The 17,195-nt window shown below is 42.6% G+C and overlaps 2 protein-coding genes across 3 annotated transcripts; both read left to right on the top strand.

Moving 5' to 3' along the window:
* Positions 1-860: 860 nt before the first annotated feature.
* On the top strand, positions 861-7,460 carry ino80e (INO80 complex subunit E). 2 transcript variants are annotated; one of them, XM_083760665.1, is made up of 8 exons: positions 861-917; positions 2,103-2,185; positions 2,292-2,362; positions 3,296-3,348; positions 3,482-3,557; positions 5,633-5,741; positions 6,066-6,164; positions 7,107-7,460. In XM_083760665.1, exons 1-8 carry the CDS (start codon positions 878-880, stop codon positions 7,278-7,280), a joined length of 705 nt encoding a protein of 234 aa, XP_083616791.1. In that variant the 5' UTR covers positions 861-877; the 3' UTR covers positions 7,281-7,460. The 2 variants fall into 2 exon arrangements, with proteins under 2 accessions (XP_083616791.1, XP_083616792.1); XM_083760666.1 differs by having other exon boundaries at positions 875-942.
* A 1,110-nt stretch (positions 7,461-8,570) lies between these two features.
* Positions 8,571-14,971, top strand: LOC310855596 (uncharacterized protein). Its single transcript, XM_083760664.1, has 4 exons — positions 8,571-8,744; positions 9,766-10,360; positions 11,191-12,096; positions 14,072-14,971. The coding sequence occupies exons 2-4, from the start codon at positions 10,028-10,030 to the stop codon at positions 14,585-14,587; spliced, it is 1,755 nt and encodes a 584-aa protein (XP_083616790.1). The 5' UTR covers positions 8,571-8,744; positions 9,766-10,027; the 3' UTR covers positions 14,588-14,971.
* Positions 14,972-17,195: the final 2,224 nt, after the last annotated feature.

Genomic DNA, 17,195 nt, shown 5'->3' with positions numbered 1-17,195 from the left:
GTACATTTCAAGCACAACTCAATACAAAAACTGTTAACTGTGAATGGACGACACCATGAATGCATTACACTTGTTTACAATAGGGCCGAACGTTTTCAATTAATCAAAACATTTAGAGAAGTAGGCCTACAAATATACACTAGGCTATAGCCAAAAACAGGAAATGATAGAGGCAAAAAGGGGAAAAATAACATAGGGTGAGGGGGAAAGGGGGTGGATGGGGGATTCAGAATTTACGGGGCCAGTTTCGAATTGCAGTCAGTGCCCTTTGAGAGCAGTTTTGAAGGAGTCGAGGGATCCGCATGTCTTAATGACTGTTGGTAGGGCGTTCCACATTTTGGTGGCATAGAGTGAAATTAATTTAGTCCCTTGTTAGTGCCGAATCTGGGTTGCACATGGTTTGTTGTACTCCCTCTGGTGTTGTGGGTGTGAGGTGTGGACAGTGGACTTCATGGAACTTGGAAGTATACAGGTAGGCTACATGCGGGTATCTTCGGTGCTGTATAGAATCTTGTGGACCAGACCCATTGCAAGATGCTGTACTCTGTCGTCAACCCTAAGCCATTCCAGCCTGTCAAAGTTGGCAGGGGTTCGGTGGGTTCGGGGAGAGAGGCCAAATAGAAGCCTGCAGTTTGTTTTGGGAAGTCTGGATCCTTGTTTTAATTAAGGGCCTTTATTTTTATTTATTTAACCAAAAAATGCCACTTACCCTTCCGTTAAGTATAGCCTTTAACGCTTGAATTCAGATATTCATGGAAATTTAATTCAATAATTTAGGAAACTATCACGCACGCACACGCACGCGTTTACATCAAGAGGCTGCCGCTCCACCCAAAACGACGCTGAAACATGACGTCGCCGTTGTAAACAACAGAACATGTCGCACACGACGCACAGGCAGCAGACTCAAACGAGAGGTGAACATAATACTAGTCTTTCGAAGTCAGATATGTACTTTTAATTTAATCGACTCTTTTGAAATGATGACTGCTTCGTTTTGGCTGTTGGTTCATTTGAAAGGTCTATTCAGGACATCATAGTTATCTCATGCTCTCAGTGTAGCTAACAGCGTTAGCTAACCAACTATATAGTGCAGTGGTCTTCAACCCTTTTCATCTTTTCAAGGTCCATTATTTATTCAGGATTTGAGCCATGGACCACGATTATGAGATTTAGTCTCTCGGGCCCAAGACTTAATTATTATATGTATTTTGTTATGATCGTCGGATACTAGCCCAAACATTTAGGCTAGTCGGATACGGTTATTTTGTCCACAATCAATGCCATGCTATTTATGTAGACGTATGTCGTCCAGCCAGGCAAACGTTGATCAAAATAACAGATTTTCTACATTCTCTAATTGTGTAGACTTCTTGTAAATTAAGTAGTCCAATTGTTAAACACAATAATGTAACTCTTGAGAGTGTAAAATGAAACCAAATGGACCCTAAGTGTCCATTTTGGTTTAATTTTATACTGTCAAGAGTTAATGATCTAAAGGGGTCCATTCGGTTACCAACTATCCATAATTTACCTGGGGACCACCTGGAACCCACCCTCAAGGACCACTGTTTGAGAACTATTAAACTAGTGCATACCGTTTTTTCTTTTTCTTTACATTTGTTGTTTCAAACCATGTGCAACCCAGATTCGGCACAAACAAGGGTCGCTCCTATGCCACACAAATGTGGAATGCCCTACCAACTGTCATTAAGACATGTGAATCCCTTGACTCCTTCAAAACTGGTCTCAAAGGGCACCTACGGACTTCTGCAATTCAAAACTGGCCACCGTAAAGTCTGAATCCCCATCCACCCCTTCCCCCCCCACTGTATACAGTATGTTTTCCCCCCTTTTTTACATCCTTTATGATGATTTCCTGTTCTTGGCTATATAGAAGTGTATATTTGTACGTCTGTTATGATGAATTTAAAATGGTGGAGCCTCTTGTAAACAAATGTAATACTTTATGGTGTCATCCACTCACAGTTGACAGTTTTTGTATTGAGTTGTACTTGAAATGTACTGTAATTCTGAAAACTGTTAATAATTACATCAATAAATCACATAACTGTGGTATATATGGACGTGTTGTCTTTCAGAAATGAATGGCCAGGCCGATGTAGAAGTGGATTATAAGCGGAAATATAAAAACCTCAAACGCAAGTTAAAGTTTCTGATCTATGTGAGTATAAAGTAGACATTTTCAGAACTCTGATTCAAACTAAATCTTCATCTTGCCTTTTATGGTCTCATCTCTCATGTTTCTTTTATTCCTTTCTGTCACTCAGGAACAGGAGTGTTTCCAAGAAGAACTAAGGCGGTCACAGAGGAAACTGCTTAAAGTCTCCAGAGATAAAAGGTGAGTAGAAACTGAATTAATACATCTTAATCTTTAGCTGCAATTTTCAACACTAGATTTTTTTAAATATATATTTACTCTAAAGTTGACAAACACCAACCATTGACAAACAGAAAATTCCTATCCGATTGTATTAAAACGTTAAACTCACCAACATTGCAGCTGTAGTATGGAAAGCTGGAATTATCTTTCTATCTACAAAGTTCTTGTTTCATAAAAATCCAATGTAGACATGTTATGCGCTACTAAGTGTCCGAGTTTGGAAGCACTCGTTGGAAGTTCAAAATTGCACAGCCACATAATGCAGGAGACAGCAGGAGGTTGTGTTATTGAAAATGAGCGCTTCCAAACACCAACTCTTATCACCTGCACGGAATTTCTTGACAGAAAGTAGCTAATTTCCGTATAGTTGGCTTCAATGTTGGTGAGTTTAATGTTGTTTAATACAATCAGATGTTTGGATTGGATGCATGGGCTGTCAATGGTTGGTGTTGCAACTCTAGATTCAACACATAAAAAAAACAATCTGGTGTTGCAAATTGCAGCTACTTAATCTTGAGTAGATAGCTCTCCGTATATGCTCTGTTTTGGGAATCCCATTGCACTTGTATTATATATATTTGCCTATTGCTTGGTACACAGAAATAAGAACACTCGCCCCCAAAATACACTCACTCCGGGGCAAATCTAGCAACCTGGGAATGGTTGCCAGTCGCCACCAGGTATTCCGAAGCGTAACCTCTGAAAAATGATGCATAAACCTAACCTTATTCCTAAACGTAACCCCAGTAATACTATGCCTAAACCTAACATTATTCATAAACTGCCTAACGCATAACCCTAAACGTATTCCTAAACTTAACCTCAGTAACTTGGCTGCACAGTGCACCAATTAAGATGATCTTATATTGTGGTATCTTACATCTTTTCTAGCTTCCTCTTGGACAGATTGCTACAATATGAGAGGGTTGACGAAGACTCATCAGGTGATTCTCTTTTTGTTTCTTATCTTAAGAAGAAATCACTGAATGTTAAGGAATGTGCACGTCTGCATTTCAGCACTTGTGCAACCTTTCCATTGTTCCAACTGGATCAATAATGCCATGTGTTTTGTCCCAGATTCAGATGCAACTGCGTCCTCAGACAACAGCGATGTGGAGGGGCCCAGGGAGAGAGAAAGAGACGGTGGAAAGAAGTGAGCTCTACAAAAACAAGCCCAAGTTTACCACTTGAACCCGTTGACAATTTTGAATATAGCCGATCTACAAGCTCACAACGCATCACAACAACATGGCGCGCTCTGGAACAAAATGTCTTCAGATGGGGGTCTGTAGCCAAATGCATATTTATCTGGGGATCCTTGACTTGAAATTGAGAACCACTGGTTTGAACATTGGACAGCAAGCCTAAATAAGCATCTACACTTTAGAATCAAGCCCAAAAAATAGCAACTCGCAACCACCAATATTTACTAGTGACTCCAGAAAAACAAGACCAAAGTCGCTTATAAAAAGCAGACACATGGCAACACTGGTTGAGGGGGTGCCTGGTGGCACAGACCGTATGTTTCTTCTTTGTGAGTGCCAGGACCTGGGTTAGAACCTGAGCCCCGTCTTGTCTTGCATGTGATGTCTCTCTCTACCCTTTGGTTTCCAGACTGTATTTGGCCACAGACACACTCATGTCTGAAATAATAAAGCATAAAAATGGCAAAAAATAAATCAAAAAGGGGGAGGGTGAAAGAGAAATGTTTGAGTTGGGGTTTTCCAATCAGCTAATGCAGGAGAGATGTGTCCAACTCTTTCATTTTATGTTTGACATTGACAACAAGACATGAATTGTGTGAGTCATGTTGACACATTTAGCTGTTGGCTTTTTTAACGCATTCAGGCAGCGCATGAATAGGAGGAACTAGAACACGGACAAAGATGGACATACAAAGTAACAACAGAATGAAGCACAATATAAGTCCCTGTCCTGATCCTGACAGCACATCACTGGCCTTTATGTACATGGATATATTTTCCTCCCATTTGGTCATCACCTAAACCGGGGGGCACGGTGGCACAGTCGGTAGTGCTGTCGCCTCACAGCTAGAAGGTCCTGGGTTCGATTCCCGCTGGAGATGCTGTGGGCGTGTTCTCTCCTCCGCGTCATCAGTGCGAAAGGGCCTTTCTGTGTGGAGTTTGCATGTTCTTCCCCTAGGCTAGGTACCCTCACAAAACATGCAGTAATCCTGGTCTCTAAACAACCTCTCTCTGGCCAGCCCGGTGGCGCCTGTTGGAGGGGAAGGGAACTGGTCGGAATAACGTGTTCCTTCCACGTGCTACGTCCGGCCGGGGAAACTCCACTGTCAGGTGAAAAGAAGCAGCTTGGACTCCTCATGCATAGAAGGAAGCATGAGGTCAGTCCGCTGCCCCCCAGATTGGCAGAGGAATTGTAGAGCCCAGGATTACATTAGATAATTGACACTGGGTGAAAAAAATGGGTTACAAAATTGTGGGATAAAAAAAAAAATCACCTACTGTAAACCTTTAGACCGGCATCCCCCATGGCTCTACCAGCTCTGCTTCATTTAAACCAAGACGCCAAATCTAACTGATCTACAAGCTAATAGCTTTAGATCAGCTTTTTTTCAGTGAATGTTTGCCTACTGAATATGGGGACACTAGGGTTCATGTGGTTAATATCATTGGTCGGTAGGGAAATCAAAGTCTGCTCTGTTTGCATGTGTTTAGGACTTTTAGTTGTGGAAACAATGGGCTGTACTGGTCTGGTCCACATGCCACCACATGATACACAACAGGTCACAGAGGAGATATAGAAAATATGCTTATGGATTGGTAGGCAGCATACTGACTGATTGGAACACTTCAAAATGAATGAAAACACAATTATTATCCTTTAAAGGAATGTAAATGAGGACCAGTATGGTCTCTCTGAGAGAAGTAAAATTATTTATAGTTTTTTTTTTTTTTTTTTTTAAAGATATTTTTTGCGGCTTACGCCTTTATTGTTTTTTTTTTAAGGGATAGAAAGTAGGCTGACAGGAAACAGGAGAGAGATGGGGGGATGACATGCGGTAAAGGCCATGTCGGGTCCGGGAGTCGAACCTGCGGCACACCGCGACTGGATCACCAGTCCGGTGCCCAGACCGTTACGCTACGGCCTGGGCCAATTATTTATAGTTTTGCAGTTCTCTCACACACACACACTCACACTGACTGTCTGTCCATTTCTTGCTCACCATGGCTCTGGTGCCCCTCGTAGGAGGAGGAGCTGTCCCGGTGCAAGCCTTCCTCATTCGTCGTCCTCACATCTGTCCCTACTGTCCCGTCCTGGTGTCAACTCCATGCAGTCTGGACCTTACCTCAACACAGTGAGTGTCCCTGTCTCACTTTGTCCCATTATGACCAGCAGCAACACTGCCATTGCCGCCATCTCATCAGCAGAACATGATGTCCTGTTTTCATTTGACATTATTTATATAATTTGGTTAAGTTGTTACCGGTTATGTCAAATTTTTGTTTATTTTTTAAAAATCTTTTTGCATTTCTGTTTTTCATTGTCTTTTTCATCATTTTTGTGTTTGTGACTGTATTTTTGTGTCTGTGTGTGTCTGCATGCTTGTGTGTCTTTTCCTGGATGTGTGTGTGTATGTGCGTGCGTGCATGACTCTGTTCACTCGGTGTGTGTTGGGCAGATGCCCTTCCCACCAGAGTATTTGGCTCCCCCAGCTGAGCGAATGAAGAAAGAGAGAAAAACAAAGACGACTAAAAACAAGAAAGAGACAACGGGGAAGGTGAGAGAGGAGAGAAAAGCTATTTAGGACAATGGCCATTATTCAGTGGTTTTGAATAAACCATACTGTCAGTTGCTATCACAAAAACATATTTTCCTACATACTTGTCCGTTTGTGTCTGTTTTTATGGTGATAAGCACATCTTTCAAAAGCGTACTTCATCTGTGCCTTTACACTTAAAGTAGAATTTCGGGCTAGAAGGCTTTCTTACCTTTATTTGTTGTTAGGTCCCCACCAAAGTGGTCCAGGTGTTATTTTGTGCAAAAACGCATTATTGGCTATTTCCCCTACCATAAGCCCTCAATGGGGTGTTGGGTTTTAGTGCTAATTTGCTTATTTCCATCGCTCGAAAATAAAAATAAATGTATTCATAATGTAACTAGTATCTCAAGCGGCACACTTTACTACTTATTTCGATGGAATTAAGCAAATTGGCACTAACCCAAGGCCCCATTGAGGGCTTATGGTAAGAGAAATGGCCATTTCTAGCATTGACTGTTCCAATTTTTCCAGGTTTATTTATACCTTACTGTACCAAGAGCCTAAAGACTAATTTATTATTATAACATTGCTGTTCATTTTAACTTTACAGACCTTTGGCAGTATGGGTACTTAGGGTAGATTTACAAAGTACAAAGTTTTGGTATATTATTGTTTTTCCCATTTCCCACTCACTCAAGCCTGGGTGGCCTTCCACTATATTGATGTTGAAGCAAATAATTTGTCATGTAAAATCACAACCACATGTTTACAATTTACTATTTAGGCATCACAGCAGATGCTCCTATCCGTACTAGTGACTTACATGTTATACATGTTATATCTACTCAACAGAACTATTACCACTTCCCTCATCCAATCACCCTCTCTCCTTCTATCTCTCCCCCCCCTTCGTCATCCCTCCCTCCCTCCCTCTTTGGTTCTCTGCTCTGCTCTGGTCAGGTTGTGGCGCCGATGGCGTCCCCGGGGACCAGCGGTCCGTTCAGCTGGGTGCCCAGGCAGATGCTGAGCGGAGACGCGGCCGAGGAGGAGGGCGAGAGCGACGGAGACAGCGACCGAGATGAAGACAGGGGAGAAGACGAGGCAGAGCTAGTCATCGATATCCCCAATGAGTGAACTGTGTGTGCGTGTGTGTCGTGTGTGTGTGTGTGTGTGCGTGTGTGTGTGTGTGTGTGTGTGTGTGTGTGTGTGTGTGTGTGTGTGTGTGTGTGTGTGTGTGTGTGTATTTGTGAAGAAATAGCTGGAATGTGGTAATTTTATATGTAACTATTTCTGTCTTCTTTTCTGCACTGCAAACCACCAATTCCACATTGGCAAAAGCAGAGCCAAGCACCCCCTTGTGGACTTTGGTTTAACTGCAACACTACTGCTAAACTCTCCCATACAGAGTAGATACTATGAGGATGTTCATCTTTTACATCAATTACTATATCAGTTTTTCATCATTGAAGACACAGTTTTAAGAATAGGGATAAAACAAATTGTCCCCCAGTTGACATTTTCGTGCGACGCTGTCTGTGACATGGTTCCTAGCTAATTGCTGGTCCTCCTCTGGCGAACCAGACAATCTACCCAGACGGCAATTAATGGCAATTTTTAAAAAATGTAAAAAGATTTTATTACATATTTTTTATTTGTACAAGAATAGCAGGTCAACTATTTCCGCTATTTGTCGTAATGACAACGCATATAGGGCTTAATTAAGTGGTTAATTAATTCTCGGAGAAAGACTGACAAATCACTACATATCTTTGTAGTGATGTCCTAATGTCACACGTGCGTGTGTGGCTACATGTATACTATACACTGTATGTGTGCATTTATCAGAAAGCAGTACATTGAAGTGAAGGTACTGCAAATAAACTACGTAGATGTTCAGGCCTCCGCTAAGCCATCACAACTAGAACATCCAGTCTCAAGTGGTGTTCCATATACCGGGGCGGGTATGCACATGTAAGAAGCACTGTCACAGTTTGCAGCAAGTAACGGTGATGACTGACCGCCGTCTACCCACATGTCAATTTTAATATGAGTGAAGCCATATTCTGTAAGATTACAGGCGATTGTTGGATCTCTGGATTTATAAGTTATTTTAATAGATAATTGAGATACATTAATGGTTCTAACTTCTAACCATACAAATGCATCCTTCAAGTTTAACTGCTTTACCCTTAAAGTGCTGCTTTTATTTGGAATTATGTTAAATGTTTTCTTCATTTTTTTGTACCCATGTGTCATCACATTACATTAAAACTGTAACATTTCTGCTGACTCAGGGGATTCTTTCCGATAGCTTAGTGGGTGGTGTCAGGTTTCACCGACTGTGCAATCTGCTGACAACATGCTGTACATTCGCAGGCCCTTTCATCTCAAACAGATGTTTTGATGGCAGGAGGCGGTTGCATGTTTGTTCACAGACCTTTTGCACACTTTAAGTTTTCAAACTTTAAAACCGTTAGCAATGAGTCAACACGTTATCTTTTATTGAATTTGTTTCCTAGAGTGCCTTTGGTGCTTTCATTTGCCCCACCCAGAGCTTCACGCCCTGCAGCGCTCATAGCAAAGCTGTCAGTCAGCCAGGTATGCACCCTACATGCATACACACCCACAGCATACACGGAGTGGGAATGTGCAGTAAGCGCATGAAAAACGATTTAAGATGTTGTTAAATCAGAAACATTACATAAACTTTATGTTATGTACAACTGAACGAGGAAGAATCCTCTTTCCTCTATCTTCATCTTTGTGTGCACTTGTTTCACTCAGAGTCATAATTCCTAGGAATTATGTAATGTCACAAAATGTGACAGCTACCTGGCTGGTTTCAACCTTTCCAGAGGTCAAAAAGAGAAGAGGATCTGCTCCTTACAAGGCTCCTTATCTGATGCCAGATCTGGTTTTGTTTCATAACGGTTTTGGAAAGCAGAGAACCAGTGCTAACTGGCGATTTTGTAATATTTTAGGCAGACAGATGTGACCTTGGGGTCATGGATGAGTCTATTTTTCCTGTTCTTGTTGGAGGGATCTAGATGTCATACACCACGCATGGCTGAGACTATGACCCCCCCCCCCCCCCCCCCCCCCCCCCCATTCTCAGGATTACAATTTTAATGAGGGTTAAGAAATGTCATTTAAGCGACTTATGGTTTTAACCACAATGTAGCAATGTACTTATGTAATTGGATCATATAGTTTCTCCAAGCAACGACCTGAACTGACACAGTGAGGGCTCCAACAAAAAGGAGTGTTTTTTATCTCAACAATAGGCGATCCGGGCTTGTCAATCAATTGACTAACCCACCCTGAAAGGGTATTAACAGGGAATGCAGACTTGGCAGTAGTCATAAGGTGTGGGCTTGGCTTGTGTACCTTGACAGCACAGGGGAGTGAAAGGTGTAACCAATAGAACGAGAATGGTGGGTAAGGTGGAGAGTTACAGCCAGTGGGAAAGTGAATGAGAGAGGGAGGGAGGGAGGGAGGGAGGGAGGGACACAGAACAGGGGTGTGTGAGGTTGTCAGTGTGGAGAGAAATGAGAGGGTAAGCAGGATTGTATCTGCAACACACACACTCTTACCTTCTATAACTCACACACTTAACCAGGCGTTACAAGAAGACGGCCATGGGTACAGATGGAGTGGAGGAGAGAAAAACAAGGAGAAATTGTCAATAGTCAAGAACTCATCGACAGGAAGGAAATTGCCAACGCCGTGGCCACCATTACCACCATTATCTCTGTCCGTTTAAATTTACGGAAACCTCTGGATAATTTATAAGCCTCTCCTCCCACTCTCTGTGTGTGCGTGATAGAGAGGGAGAGAGAGAGAGAGGCGGGGGGGGGGGAATTGCTGAGCTCACCACCACCATGCTGCATCCTGTCACAATAGCAGGGGCTGTAGCTGTCTTGCTGCTGGCAGCGTTGGGCCCGGGCCTGTCTCTTGCAGCTGAGGACCACTCAGAGACGGACTTCTCTCGCTGCAGCCATTGCTTCTACAGGCAGACGCCCCCCTTGGGAGCCTCTGTGCGGACAGAGGCAACAGCACTGCCTCCACTGCAGCCACTCTGCCACAGCCTGCCCGGGGGACAGACATCTGCCACGCTCTATGACCCAGCCTGTGCCACCGCTGTCTTCAGAGGCTACCATCTCGGCCACGGATGGGTGACAGAGAGAGACGAAGGGGCAGAGAGTGAGCTGGTGGTAAGGGCATGTTTATGTCTGGAGAGTTTTCCAAAATGAGCTGACATTTGATTTGAAGAATGCGACACCTACTCATAGAGGGCAAACAATGAAAACAAATGATGGGTAACAACTCTGTAGTTGACAGATAATACCATTATTTCTTGTGAGTTATTTTTTTGGAAAGGAAGCATTTGCTACTTTAACATCCATGTGAAGTATGCCGTTGGATGACAATCATAAAAGACCTTGTAAACAAGTGCTATTTTCAACAACCATCTGTAAAGCTGATGTGATGTGACAACGTTGATTATGCTTCTGGGTGATGCAGTTTCAGATTAGGCCCTACAATGTGTGCAGTGCACTGTAAACAACCGACTGGCAACAGATTGCAAAGTTCTGGACATGAGTGTCAGTGATAGAAAACATCAGAGAACACAATGTAAAAGGAGCCATTTGGATTGATCAGCAAGTGTTTTTTGATTGTTTTAGACAGGATCTAAAAAACATACTTGAGGTCAATTATTTACTCTAATGTCAAAGATTGCTTACTGCTTGCTCTGGGGCAGACAATTGTATAATTGTTTATTATCTCACCCACAAAATTTTAAAAATCTTACATGTTTTCTAATTGAATCCCATTTCATCATTGGTTTTTTTAAATTACTTTGCTAAATTTGCTTCCATGATTTAGTGTGTAACAAAATTGAACTAAAATCTAATTTACAATTAATCAGAAAATGAAGAACCATAGGCATACAGTACGCCTCATGGGTTATAATTATATCCTGACTTCATTTTGTTTTATTGCACAGTTCAGTTTTGATATTTTACCATTTTCTTTCTCCCAGACAGAGAATGGCGATGATATCGTTCAAGTCGCAGCAGACTCCCCTGTCCAGCTGTGGGACTCCTGGGTCACAGCCCTGGTCCGGTCCCCGATCGGCCCCCAGTGCGACTCCACAGGGGGTGACCTCTATATCCTGACTGGGAGGGGGGGACTAGGGTCTGCAGAGGATGGAGATGAGGGCATGTGCGAGACTGGGTTCCTGTGGACCGCAGTGTGCTGTTCTGGCTCGGAGGACCATGCTGGCTTCAGCGTGGGGCTGGTCAGAGAGTTAGGGGTAATGGAGAGGCTGGTCGGCATCGAGGAGCTGGAGGAGATGCTCGGGGGCGTGCAGCTCTTCTCTGAGGGGTGCGGGGGAGCAGATGGGGAGGCCGAGGGAGGAATAGTGGATGTGCTCACAGATGCCTTGTCTGAAACCGCAGAGACAGTGAGCTCTGATAACACTGTTGATGAAGACTCCAATGAAGACATTCAGGAAGGCACAGAAGACGCTCCGGACACAGCAGGTGAACAGGTAAATCAGGAAGGCACAGAAGATGCTCCGGTCGAAGCAGGTGAACAGGTGAATCAGGAAGACACAGAAGATGCTCCGGACGAAGAAGGTGAACAGGTGACCAGTGCAGACGCGGAGCCACTGGAAGTTCAGGATAGCGACATCGCGCCAGAAACGTTGACAGAGGAAGAGATATCACAGAACAATGGTGAGGTGACGGAGGAGGGTGACGTGACTCACTTGGAGGTTGCCATAACAAAGGCTGTGGGATCTCCGGAGGACAACGTGACTGTGGATGCCTTGGAGACAGACACCAACTCCAGCAGCACGCTTCTCTACATCCTGACGACCTCTGTGTACCTCATCACTGCGCCAATCCGCCCTGTTGTCTCCATTGTTACACAGCTACCAGGACAGGTAATCCATATACTATTACAAGTCACAATGTGAGCATTTTGCAGATGCTCATCTCCAGAGGCCAGAGTGACTTACAAAGTCAAAGATTGGTGTAAGAGGCATGCATATATTATGCGTCATGTTGTAACATTTATAAACACAACACATAACGTGACTTACAAAGTGTAAGATCAAAGTAAATAGCATAGTACGCAAATGACAGGGTAAATGGTCATGTAAATAATATATGCTGCAAAGAAAACACTTTAGTGCCACATGTCAGAGGAAAATATTCATACCTAGCATGTCTAAACAACATGCTATCTAAATAACTTAGACACAAAAATGAACAAGTAACAAATATACATCTGCAAGATTGCACAGTATAAACCTGCATCTATCGAAAATAGGCAACAAGTAAAGTAGTGATACAAGGGAATGAGTAGTGCTAGAGTAGGGGGTGAGGTCTGAAGGCTGCAGTGGAAAATGAGGAGTGAGACTGCAGTCCTCCTGACCGTGGGAGGAGGGGGTTGTTTAGTACCACAGTTTAGAAGCCAGGAGGGTGAAGAGAACACATGCAGCTTTGGTCCCAGACTAGTCGTAGGGAATGGACTGACAGATGTCCTGTTAGTTAGTTGATCCAAGTGCACAGGATGGGATGTAGTGGTGGTGGATCATGCCCTGGATGGGTGCCATGTCCTTAAGCTGCTTTGTAGGTCAACACCAGTGTTGTTTAGATGTGGATGCAGGCAGCAACCAGACACCACTGAAAGGATTACTGAAGGGAGAGACTCAAAGTCTAGGGAGATTGAAGACCAGGTGTGTCGCAGCATTCAGAATTAGTTAGTGGATCAATAGGGGGTTGCTTGAGCATGCTGGCTGGCTAGCAGTAAAGGAGCTGAGTCTGATGCGCCGGATGTTATGCGGTGCTGGTGCTGTCTATACAGTATATGGTCTTTTTGAGCAAAATATGTTTTAGCCAATTTAAATCATTAATAATGAAATACTGACACTCAACACTGTCACCCCAAATGTGGGTATACATCCACTATTTATTTTTCTCATTCAATTTTTATTTGTTTTCTGATCAGGCAAAAACACAGTATAATCATTTCAAAGTATACAAAATTGAACTCAAACACACACACACACACACACACACACACACACACACACACACACACACACACACACACACACACACACACACACACACACACACACACACACACACACACACACACACACACACACACACACCCCTCCCTCCAGCCTATTCACAGTATAATCAACCCACAACACATCCATTACATCACCGGGTCAGTAAGTCTTTCAGGTCTGATATTAGGTCTGTCCACATTGGGCCTGATTAATCCTTAATGACAGTTCCAGATAGGCAATGTCCAGAAAGCAGTCACATCCACCATTTTTGATTATTTAGTAAGTTTGTAAATGTAATGTAATCATCATGTGTGTTTTACATCAATAATTAAATGTGTGGGTGGGGGTGGGGGTCAACAATGACAATGTTGGATTTTTTAAAGCTCTAGACAGGCTCAATAATGTGTGTTTACAAAAGAAATAAAGAACAGAAAGAGTGGGCCAATACATTACATAACAGTGTAGGAGTCTAGTTATGCCATATATGGAATATATATTCTAGAGGTGTGCCCTGCCCTCACGGTTCAATTACGATTCACCAGGTAACGATTCGATTCAGTTAGATTCTACGATGCATCACATTTTTCTATTACACATTTATACAGTCAGATATACTGAACAACATTATAGAATTATATATAATATTATATACAGTATTATAATTATATAGAATTATATTATAATATATAATTATATTTAGGCTTCGATTATTGATTATCGATGCAGAATCGCTCACGGCTGAATCGCGAGGCATTGCTGAATCACCACGAATAATTTCAGTATTCAGACCTTTTCAACTCACTCTATCATGTCGTGTCTTGTCTTGTCTTGGCAGGTGACATATATTCTCCAGGAGGATCTTGGAGTTCTTTGCGCTCTGCCAGGACATGTGTTCTCGCTGTTCCACCTCATTGGCTCTGACCTGGTGTCTGTTGTGTGGACAGTCATAGATACGGTGGTGGGCCTAGGAGAGGACATCTTCTCTCTACTGTACCTCTGTACCTCTACCATTCTGCAAGCCCTGCTCTCTACCTGTCATCTTGTGATGACAGGGCTGGGCACGCTGGCCTGTGACACAGCGGGGCTAGTCGGTGGGGTGGTCGACAACGTTTGGTGGGTCATACGGTTCTGCGGGGGTTGGCTCTTGGAACAAAGCGAGGAGTACGCGGGGGCAGTGTTGTCAGAGATGGGTGCTCAGGCCAAAGATGTGGGTGGAGGGCTGGGAACTCTGGCATGGAGAGGGGGCAATGGGGTGGGGAACGTGGTGAGTCTAAGTGGAAGGTTGGCCTTGGGGACTGTGGAGATGCTTGTTAATACAGTGATGGAGGTATTTGGGCCGAAGTCAGAGTGATTGCAGTAATCCAGACGTCCAGAAGATGGCCACCTACATTATAAACTTTTCCAGAGTCCAACAAAAATGATTGCTGAACAATTTCATAGATGCTATGAATAATTTGGGCCAGCAGCAGAAAGCTTACCACACGCAAGAACACATTTTCTTTGTGCAAATTACATTAAACTATACTTTGTACACTAATAGGCTTATAACTACATTACATTACAGTACAGTATGAGCCCATGCAGTAAGCCTACCACAATTTTAAATGTGCCTGATTGCAAGTTTGCTGTTGAGTTGACCTTTGGTAGTAATTGCACAACTCAACTATTTGCATTTCAATACATACAATAGACCTGAATATTTGCTTCTGTGTGTTTGATTAAATTAAATGCTGATTTAAAATAATTTCTCCTTTGTGACTTTCATTTAGCCTATAAATATCCCTCTTATCAAACCAATGTAATAATGAATTGCATTTTTATAGCGCTCAATAGTTTTATAGTGCTCAAAGAGCTTTACAATGGTTAATTAATTGGGAGGTGAAGTGGCGAACAGTCGACGTCAGCGTCCTCACTTCCCACATTCACACAATGGTGGCAAGCTCACACCGACCAACTCATTGGAGGCAATGTAGCGTTCAGTGTCTTGCCCAAGGACACTTCGACATGTGGACAGGAGTAGTCGGGATTCGACCTGCTCTACCTCCTGAGCCACAGCCGCCATAAATACCAGACAATGTACCAATGTAAACTAATGTACTGTAATCTGTATGTAATGAGGAAAAACAACTCAAATGGCCATGTACTATTAGCACACGTTCCAGAGCTAGTGTTCAAGGAAGCTAAATGAGTGACATATTTCAGTTTTTTTCAGCAGAACAATACAGTACTAGGCTCACAGTGGGTGGATGGAAAACACATGATCATAATGCTCTCATTCAATTTCAATTTTAGAAGGTCAAATAAGACACAACATTTAAAATGACATACACAACTACTTCTACTAGCAATTGGGGAACAAAGTGAAGTTAATCTGAGTGCCAGAACATCTATGGGTAGAGCAGGCGAACCAATATGCCAGAACCCATGACAGAAATGATTTAGGAGGTGCAGTGGAGTTGAGAGAGACAAGAAGAGAAATGTCACCTATGATAACAGTCTGAGGAAGGGCGAGAGCCCGAAACGTCACAGCAGCACTCAGGTGCATCAAAACAACTGGAGCTTCACTCCAGTTGTCAAACAAAGTGTTCTCTTTTAGTTTTCAATTTTCATGTTATTTTTTTTGCTTAGCACCTGCCTCATTTTGTGTGTGGGTGTGGATGTCTCTCCTCCATTTATAATCTCACCTAAAATATCAAGGTCAGTTCTGAGGTTGAACCAGAATGAGAAGCGGTCATACACCAGACAAATGATATATGCCATTCACAATTTCACATCTGTCTAAAGTAGGGCCTAAATGGAAATAAGACTCCAAGGACTTTTTTGGTGCTATCCATCTTGGACTAAGTGTTTGATTGTACTTTGACTGTTGCTGTTTATACAAAAAATAATTTTCATAAACAAAACAGTTTCTCAAAAGGTTAACAACAATCAGTATCCATATTGCAAGAACCTAAAAGAAAAATAATGAAATTCAAAAACAATGTTCAGCAGCCTATGTGGCAGTTGAGATAGGGTACAGAGTAATACCCTATTAAACTCTTAAGAAGAGCGGTAAGCGGTAAGAGGGAAACTGTTTTACCAACAGCCCACATAGCACTTGCTGCCACAAGGCAATCAAATCAGCCAGTAAATCCCTTAATCCCTATCTGCATGGAAATTAAAAAGCAATGTTTGACTATGCTTCAAACCTTTACTCCTTATTACAAGAAATTTGGGGAAAGTAACATGTTTCGAAGCCTTTCTCCCTGCCTCATATAGTCATATAGACCTGGAGTATTGGCATGGGTGAGTTTTGGGCAGGGCTTAACAACAACTGCCCAGCTGACAGTAATGTTGTGAACACAAATGAGAACCGACACAAATGGTCACAATATGTACAATATCACAAGTTACAACATAATTGACATCCTGCCAGTATTATTACTAACATGTGCACCTCTAGGTTATACATCATGTCAGGACTTGCAGAGAAGCAGATCATTCATGACATGTGTCAGTGCAGTGTAATATCGAGGTTGACTTGAAAAGATAATCTGACAGGTGGAGCCACTTTCTATGTTTTTTGGAGGGGAAAGGAATACTTTGTTTTTTGTAACTATAGAGCAGTTCTCAAAGTGGGGTCGTGGGCTCCCATGGGTCCCTGTCTTCGAGGTTCCAGCAACATTTTAATTTTAATTAACTACAGTAGTAGTAGTTTAATATAGCATCAGAATCAGTTTAACCTCTTTAACCTTATCCTAAAGACCTAGATATTAAAAAATAGCCTCACAAAGGAATGCATCAATTTGATGCGTTGTAGAATAGAATTAGATCTATTTTCAACAAATCTTGTTAGCTCTGGTCCACAACACATTAGAGCTATGGACCAGAGCTAAAATCTTGTATTATTTTCCCTGGCACAAAACGTTTTCAGGTGATACTGTACTGTACTGTCTCTGTCTGTACATATTAATATTATT

This window comes from Protomyctophum parallelum (assembly GCF_964188405.1).
Source record: "Protomyctophum parallelum genome assembly, chromosome: 3".
Lineage (NCBI taxonomy): Eukaryota > Metazoa > Chordata > Actinopteri > Myctophiformes > Myctophidae > Protomyctophum > Protomyctophum parallelum.
Note: the sequence above shows the minus strand (reverse complement) of the source record. Positions and strands in the feature narration are given on the sequence as shown.